General features: G+C 45.7%; 1 protein-coding gene across 2 annotated transcripts in view; it reads left to right on the top strand.

Moving 5' to 3' along the window:
- rdh8a (retinol dehydrogenase 8a) overlaps positions 1–8,807 on the top strand; it is a 54,641-nt gene extending 45,834 nt beyond the window's left edge. Inside the window, exons 1-6 of one of the 2 annotated variants that reach the window (XM_019875764.1) lie at positions 1,895–2,226; positions 5,979–6,140; positions 7,153–7,332; positions 7,439–7,532; positions 7,826–8,009; positions 8,096–8,323. In XM_019875764.1, coding sequence (XP_019731323.1) covers positions 2,121–2,226; positions 5,979–6,140; positions 7,153–7,332; positions 7,439–7,532; positions 7,826–8,009; positions 8,096–8,323 — 954 coding nt within the window. In that variant the 5' untranslated portion in view covers positions 1,895–2,120. Of the gene's footprint in view, positions 1–1,894; positions 2,227–5,978; positions 6,141–7,152; positions 7,333–7,438; positions 7,533–7,825; positions 8,010–8,095 lie in introns of those variants that run through there. The other variant, XM_019875766.1, reaches the window with a different exon arrangement.
- The last annotated feature ends 225 nt before the right edge of the window (positions 8,808–9,032 follow it).

Here is a 9,032-nt window from a genome sequence, read left to right as displayed (position 1 = left end):
TTTTTTTTTTTTAAAGGATGCACAGAAATTTAAGGGGAAGTTTGTCGTTTTTGGTTTGAAGCAAAAGTTTGAGGTGAATTTCAAAACAAACTCACGTTTGAGAATTTGTCCAAATGAGTCCCAATCAGAAGCGGGTACCCGAGACGGTGGCGGTTTTTGATTTGGGCGATATGTGCTGAGTTGCAACCTTAATTCTTGAGAAACGATCGACTACATTTATTCTTCATGCATATTTTTTTTTTCCTGACTCAAGTGCTTCTCAAACAACAAATTAACTCTTCAGTGTGGCTGCCTGCCCAGTTAAGTCATTCATGCCAGAACCGCCACCTGCGTATGCACGTTTGACACACAAATTTCGATGGATGCACGGTTGGTGACTGAGGCCCGTCATCTTTGGTCGTAGCTTCATAAATGCTGAAAAGCCTTTTTTAAAAATATTGCATTTTCTATTTGTAAAGGCGAACACTGCGCCCACAAGCTTTCTGGAAATCCAGCGTGTGTTGTATTTATTTGCTACAGACGTCACCTTGACAGCAAGAGGAAATGAAGCTTGAGCCGCGTCGAGGCTGACGGCCGGCCGACTGTTGTCACGATAATACAAGAGTGTTGACTGCTTCGATATATACGTGGGTTCCATGTCATCATTTCTTTTCACGCGGCAAGGCTGAACTTGTCTCTCCGCCATTAGCCTGCATCGCGTGGTGAGTCTTGATGGATCCGCATGGCTGCTAGAATATCTCCTTTCAACGGTATGATTGAAAAGAGCAGCTGCTCCCCAAAAGTGGAGGCTACTTTTCACCTCCAGAGCACGTAAACATCTCCCGGGCCTTCATACCGTGTCCCCTTCCGGCGGCACGAGTCCTTTATGTCATTCCCTGCTGTGGCCAAATAATGACCTTCACTCTATTCAAACGTTTTGATGCGTTTAAAGAGAAACATCTCCTTTTCCGGCCTTTTTGAATATCTAATTTTTGTCATCGCTGCAACCATTCCGTGGTAGCATTACAAAACACACGCACACAAAAGCGACTTAAGGTGGGCGACATCACAAACAACAAGCCATGACACACGGCGTGCTCACCCTCGTACACTTTGACCTCACGCGGTAGACAAAAATAACAGGTCTGTTTGAGCTCTCATCAGATGCACTTTGACCCCTTTCAACATCAATCACAGTTGATATGACGGAACGTAGCTCACGGTGCCAGCAGAGCCTGAAAAAAAATATCTACCGCTGATAACCTAGATGTGATTTGTAGTCATATCCCCCCCCCCTTTTTTTTTATTACAGTGATTTAATTTTTTGCAGCATTCACTGAGCCTGTGCTATCCCTTCTGACCACAAGATAGCAGCACAACCTAAGGCATAAAGTGACTTCTTTGAAAGCTGAAGAGCTGTCGAATCAATCGAAATGGGTATTGTGAGACGCTTAAAAAAAAAAAAAAGCTGAATTTCAGGATGGAGGTAAAATTGTTGAATCTCACCACAAATTTGGGAATTTGCTCATGGATAACGTGGAATGCTTAGCACATTATGATTTATTTAAGGTGGAATGTTTAACATGATAGATTTTAATGGTGTGATGAATAAATGTGTCATTTTTGTTCTTAACACGAACATGTTTTTTTTTCAGCCAGATAAAATCTTCAAGATAATAGTTTGTGCCGACCTTATGAAAGCGTGTCAGTGGATGTGACGTAACCCGGAAATATCAGCTATAAACAAAACAACGTGTCAATACTGTACTGTTAAAAAAAAAAAAGTGTCACATTGTGTCCCGCTTTGTAATCACATAAGCACTGCCCCCTCTGTCACGCGCACGTACGCGCGCGCGCACGCACGCACACACACACACCACTCCCCCGACTCTTTTTTTTTTTTTTTTTTTGGGTGAGGAATTACTGTAACTTGATTTTTAAAAAGTGTACCCGCGCGTGGGCCCGCGCGCGATGCCACGTCCTTTCGGGCCGGTGATCCGGCTGCTGGAACATGTGACCGCATTAGATGCTCACATGGCCGCCGCGGCGATCCGCTTTTAGTCGGGGCCGAGCGAGCGAAAGCATCCGGAGGAGCCGAGGAGCTTCTGCGAGGCTGCACGGCGCCCCATCCGACACTCATCATGGCGAACGGTGGGCAGAAAGTTGTGCTGATCACCGGCTGCTCCTCCGGCATTGGCCTGAGAATCGCCGTCACGCTGGCCAGAGATGAGAAGAAGCGTTACCATGGTAAACATTTCTGTTATGCTCTCCCGTTCTTCTTTTTTTTTTTTTTTCGCCAACCACAGAAGACATATTAGCGGGGTTTAGGAAAAACGAGGACGTGTTTACTTTTTTTTTTTTTTTTTTTGTCCCTCCGGCAGATCTGAATCATGCCACCTCGGCTCCTTTTTACGCATTTTTTTACGCACTTGGTGTCGCGTCCACGCGCGGATATGGTATCCATATTGCCTCCCACCCCCCTCTCCTTTTTTTTCAGGAAGGATCGGGAATCAGTGACCCCTCCGTTTTCTGTCGTGCTTGAACCATTATCATGTAAAAGCCCACTTCTTTCCCTGCTGGGGGGTGGTGTTGGGGGGGCTCCGGAGGGACGTGACTTTTTCCAGGCACAATCGTAAAAAAAAAAAAAAAAAGAAGCTTGTCACTTCTCTTTCATGTTACTTCTCTACCACGACCCCCATCGCACCCGTATTTTTTTTCCCCAACGTTGCCCATTATGGGTGTATGCGCCGCTTAGTGCCGTGTCTAATGGGCTGACAGTGCCAACCCTTGAGCCACCGCTTTAGGGGGGGGGGTGGTAAAGTTTGAGACCTGTACAAGCGAGGGCTCACTCCCATTTGAAGTGTTCATTGGTGTGCGGGAGGGCAGCCCACACAATTGTCACTCAAATCTCTTCCCCATCCCTGCCTGCCTTGTGATTTTGTTGCACTTGAGGCTCTTCCTGACTGCCAGAACTCAAAATCAAGCGTACATACTTGTGTTAAGTGTGTCTTGACGAGTTTGAGTCCATCTTTTGAAGCGGGGGTAGAAGGGGGTTGTGATCAGGGGCAATATTTGGTACTCATTTTGGGGTTAGTTATCATGTGATTTATGCAAATGACCACACAGGTCAGAATGCCATTGAGATGATGAGTCTGACAAGTTCATTTCGTTTATCAGGTTTTGTTTGAGTGTTGATTGACCTTCCAGTTGTTGTCGGAACTACTGTATGTCCCACTACATTGATGACGAAGCAGTGCTTTTGTTCTCTGTAATCCAGTTTCATCTTGAATTTTCACTTCTGGAAAGTTAAAGCAGGAATTAGAGACTAAGATCCAAGGCCTACGTGCCAACACTTTCAAAGGACTTTTTTAATTCAGCACACGCAGTCACATATTTCATGTTAAAGTTCAACACATTTTTTTCAGGTCAATGATGAACATCTAGTGACACCATTTTGCCTGCTGATGGGGCAACAAGTCACATGTTCACACTCTCTACTCTCTCTGCATGAACTCGATTGTTTTTTTGTTTTTTTTTTAATGTGATTGGTGTCCCCCGCAGTAGCTGCGAATTTGTGTTTAAAAGGCCAAGAAAGCCCCACAGTTTTGTTGTTTTGACTGTAAATGATCGGCCTCCCACTCGCGAGCGCCATCACTCAGCATTCACGCATTAGCACGGATGTTCTGACCTTAAAGCGGTTCTCAAAACATTGCCATGACGACGTCCAGAAACTCGACCGTCGGCCGTCCAATTGTGCGTGTTTATGTTCAACCACAAAATGTCTCCACGGTAACACTATACTTCATACTATTTTTCCCCCTTGTACCGCAAATTAAATGAAAACAATCACGGTCCCGTTCCGAATATTTTTTTCCACCCCCCCCCTACTGTGGCCTTCCTTTGAAAGGTCGCCCTGTGAGCAGTGGAGGTGACCCAATAATTTCCCTAAGACCCCTTTGGGAAAGAAGATTAATTAAATATTGCATTCAAGCAAGTGCTTAGTTCGCGAAAGACCGAGCTCGACCCGGTAGAGACAGTCGTGTTTGGAACACAGTGTGGTTCGTACAAGAATGTTAAAGCGGCCAACCACTAATTCCTGCAGGAGCCCCGGAGAACAATGGCCCCCTTGTTCGTTTCACAGCCAAACATACATTTCTTTCGCATGCTCCACAGCCTCGCAAGCGGCTCCATTCGACTTAATTCACTTCGTGTTGCGACATGACATCCCAAAAGTTTCTGAGTACTTGCAGGCCGCACATTACATGACAAAGCCATGTCCTCAATCGGCTCAGTCACGATAATAGTTGACACTGTAAACCTCTCCATCGCACAGCAGTCTATTTCGGTGTCTATGTGACAAGAGCCGCATCGCCGCAACATTGTTACACCGTGCTGCGAAAATTACTCAACCGGTTCAATCGACGCTTCAACTCAACTGTTTATTTTAACCCCAAGAAATAAAATGTAGCTATACGGCGCAAAATATCTCACAGGACGACGTACTGCTCATTAAAGAGGCTCTTTGTGGTGTTCAAAACTGCCAGCAATTTTTGAATATAGCCTCACTTTACTAATCTCCCCCATGCCCACAAGTGTCTGCATTTGAATCTGAAAGTGCCTAGTCATGATAAATAGTCACACAGAACCCATATCCAGTGTCAACAAAATAGCAGCGCTAGCATTGCTAATTTAGCATCACTAAACCAACATTAGCACGACAGGTCCACCGTTCTGATCCACACGCGCTGTACAGCGGAAAGTACCGCTTTAGTTACCATGATAAGAGGAAGCGCTACGGTGTTGCAAGTAAGCGAGTGGCTATGCGTAACAGACACACAAAATAAAGTGAGTAGCAACTCCCAGGTAGTCACAGATTTGCTTTGTGACATGTGCTGGCTAGCCAGTGCTAATCTGAGCATCCAATCACAGTACAGCTCTGCTTATCTTTGAGATGTGTGTCATAGTGCTTCTGTTGCAGCCTTCTTGACGATGGCAGATTTTGGGGCGAGCTTCTTGCGTCATCATGAGTAGAGAAATGTGGTGTAGGGGGTCCCAATTTTGTCACAATCAGGCACGTTTCAGAATGGCTTGTTGTGTCTGGATAACAAAAGAAAGACTTGTTTGTTTCATTTTACAGCAGTCCAGAGATCCAACGATTTCCATGCAAGCAATTAAGAGCTCAATTTCTACTGTTGCTCATATAGTCCGATTAGATGTAAATGAATGCATGGATATTGTCATAAAATAGTTAGGTGGATAAAAAAATGGCTTTGCTTGTCATGACGAGGCAAAATGGCAGCTCACTTGATGTAAAATCTGTCATGATATAAAATGAAGACACGTTACGCCTTTAACAAGCATGACAGGGAAGAAATGTGATTTTACTTCATAACTGAAGTGTTTTCCGTCACTCTGGCTGCTTCTCCCCAGTCGTAAGAAACCTCAAACATTTCTCGAAAAAGGTTTACTCCGACAAGTGAGGTGACGCTTGGACGTTTTGTCACTCGAGGCCAACTCCTTGTTTACCTCGGCTGACTGGCGTTGTGCAACAGTGTTTTCCTCCCCTTGGTAGCGTCACTCGGCCGACTCAGCGAAACATACGCGCAGCCAAGTTGATGGATGTCGTCGCTAATCATGTGATCCCTGTCGTCATTGTGAGCTAATGTGGCCCCGGCGTGTAAAGTTCAACCCGAATCAGCTCTGTGTCCTGTGAGGCATGCTTGTCGCAGGAACTTTGACCCTTACGACTCCTGTGTGTGTGTGTGCGTGTGTGTGTGGAGGAAATTGCATAGTGGTGGCCTCTCAGATCAAAGGGTTCAAAGTCCTGTGTGACACCTCTGTGCCGTTGGTCATTATTGTTAACTAGCCACCATAACATTAGGTACACCTGCACCCTCTAATGAGATCCAATATAAAAAGAAACAATCCACACATTCCAAAGCTAAATAAAAATCCCCCCCCCCCAAAAAAAAAAAACTTGTGTTGTTCTTCCCCTGTAGTCATCGCAACCATGCGGGACCTAAAAAAGAAGAACAAGCTGGTGGAGGCGGCGGGAGACGCGTACGGGAAGAACTTGGTGTTGCTGCCACTGGACGTGTGCAGCGACGAATCGGTCAAGCAGTGCATCAACAGCGTGAAAGACCGTCATATCGACATCTTGAGTGAGTCGGCTGAGGCCTGCGTGAATTCCCATCCACAGAATGTCCCAATATATCATTTGAGCACATCTGATAAAGTCATTCATATTTTATGACCCACAAGTAAATAGAACGGCTATAAAGTTGTCACCTCTGGTGTAATTGGGGATTGTTGACAGTCCCATTGGCGAAAACACTTGAATCCGAATATAGCGTCGACAGTATGTTGCAATGGTATAACCCTCAAAGCAATCGCCTGATCAAAAAAATGAAGACAGACAACAGTACTGTCATATATTCTTTAGCCTCTGCGAAGATTGACTCATATTAGTGACATACTGACGAGCTCAGCCCGCACAGAAGTCAGCCAAATCAGCGACCCGCTTTTTTTTTCCCATTCATATCGATTAGGCAACTTCTCAGACCCCTCCAGTGACTATTTTTCAAAAAAGCACGACACTCTGCGGTGTGATTGACTTCTTGAGACGCTGCTACCCATTTCAAAACAAGAGATTCTTTCTATGTCCAGACTGCAAATGAATGGTGCTAGCACAAATCCACCACTGGCTACCCCATAACAATTTTTTTTTTTTTATCTGTCCCCCAACAGACACAATGTATTTATCTGTAACGTAATGGCGACAAAATGAGGCAATATGCATTTTGTTCCTCAATGCGCCAAACAAGCTCTTTCATAATAAAACCAGATCATGTGCTAAGGCTTGAGTGTGTGTCAAGGTTCTTTTTAGAAAAGCCTGCTTGCATCTCTTGTGCAAAGTCCAAAGCCCCTTCACCTCATTACTCAAGACCCACAAGTGCTTTGTCAAAGCCCGCAGTTGCATCACACCGTCTTTGTCGTGTGTCTAACACTGACCTCTGGTGGTGGTCTCAACGAAGGCCACCAGAAAGCCACAACAAAGTACGCAACTGTCATCCTTTTTTCTGATGCTGAACTGTGTGTGTGTGTGTGTGTGTGTGTGTGTGTGTGTGTGTGTGTGTGTGTGTGTGTGTGTGTGTGTGTGGGTTGTCTTGACAGTCAACAACGCAGGCGTGGGCCTTCTGGGCCCCGTGGAGAGCATCAGCATCGATGAGATGAAGCGAGTGTTCGAGACCAACTTCTTTGGCGTCGTGCGCATGATCAAAGAGGTGATGCCCGACATGAAGAAGAGGCGGTCCGGACACATCGTGGTCATGAGCAGCGTCATGGGTCTTCAGGGTGGGTGTCCGTTGCTCCGACGGCTGAGTATTTGCTTACGTATGTGCTAAGCGGTAATGCGTCGACCGATTCATCGGTTGTTCTTCTTGCTGGTCCCCCGGAACAGGAGTTGTGTTCAATGACGTTTACACTGCTTCCAAGTTTGCCATGGAGGGATTTTGCGAGAGCATGGCCGTGCAGCTGCTGAAGTTCAACGTCAGGTAACGTCCACAAACACTTTGAGCGCCGTTGACGTGAAATGCCGTCAACGTGGATCGTAGCCCGTCAACTATGTTTTTTTTTCATGATCGTGGGTGGAGAGTATTGGACATCTCTGGATTGATGCTATGATGGGAAAGTTTTAAAAAAAAATAATAATAATAAAAGCTAGCTATAGCTAGCAAATTATTGCATCGGATCTCTTTTGGGTGCGATCACAAGATTCGTTAAGGAAATGTCATCCTCCCTTCCCACCTCTGCTCTTTCCCTGACGGTACGACATGTTCCGCGTCAGGTTGTCGATGATCGAGCCCGGTCCGGTGCACACGGAGTTTGAGACAAAGATGATGGAGGACGTGGCCAAGATGGAATATCCGGGCGCGGACGCCGACACGGTTCGTTACTTTAAAGACGTTTACCTGCCGTCGTCGATCGATATCTTCGAAGCCATGGGTCAGACGCCGGAGGACATAGCCAAAGTGAGTACGATTTTTGGGATTTTGGATGGTGGCAAAAAAAAAAAAAATCCAATCGCCAACCCCGACTTTGTTGTCGTCCCCTCCAGTGCACTAAGAAGGTGATCGAGTCGAGCAGCCCCCGATTCAGGAATCTGACTAACAGCCTGTACACGCCCATCGTGGCCCTGAAGTACGCCGACGAGACCGGCGGGCTGTCGGTCAACACTTTCTACAACCTGCTCTTTAATTTAGGACCTCTCATGCACATCACCATGAGCATCCTCAAGTGCCTGACGTGCAGCTGCCTGCGCCGGCGCACCCTTTCGCCGAACTGAGTACAATCCCCCCCTTCTTCCCCCATCAAGCTGGGGTACCGGAATCAGACATTATGCAAAAAGAAGGCACCTTGATCCGACAGTGTACAGTACATGCACAGATACATAAATATATTTTATTGAAAATAAGAAGAGCCAGAGCTTCAGTCATCACTGCAGCATGGGATGAACTTGAGGAAACGCACAAAGTCCCCCGGACGCTCGACGAAGCACAACGGTAGACTCAGCCGCAAAGAGAAGCGAAGTCATTCTTCTTATTATTATAATAATTCAAAATAATGCTAACGCATAGCCTAGCATACCAAGAATAAATCGTATTGCGTGGCACACCTGATGTCACGTTGGTCATAACTGCTGTGTAATCATATTTTGGATGAATTTCGATCATGTTGCTTTTTAAAGGCAGAGCGCGTATTTCTGAAAAATTTCATACCGATTTTTTTTTTTTTTTTAAATAAATAAAAATATGATTTACCCTTTCCAAGCATATTTGTCCACATGGAACTTATGGCTGGCCGGTTGCATTGCTGTAAAGCTCCTCTTGGAGCGATAGAGGGCAGTATTTCACAGCCTTTACCCATGAGAGTCACCATCGGCCAGTGGACAGATCCATAAATGTGCATGTCCGACAAAAATCACGATAATATTCTGTGAATACAAAATGATTACTTGTGGGTTCCCTTCTGGGCACTCAAGGACATTTTACAAG

Source organism: Hippocampus comes, unplaced genomic scaffold (assembly GCF_001891065.2).
Source record: "Hippocampus comes isolate QL1 unplaced genomic scaffold, H_comes_QL1_v1.1 scaffold93, whole genome shotgun sequence".
Lineage (NCBI taxonomy): Eukaryota > Metazoa > Chordata > Actinopteri > Syngnathiformes > Syngnathidae > Hippocampus > Hippocampus comes.
The sequence above is the reverse complement of the archived record's forward strand: the minus strand, read 5'-3'. Positions and strand labels throughout refer to the sequence as shown.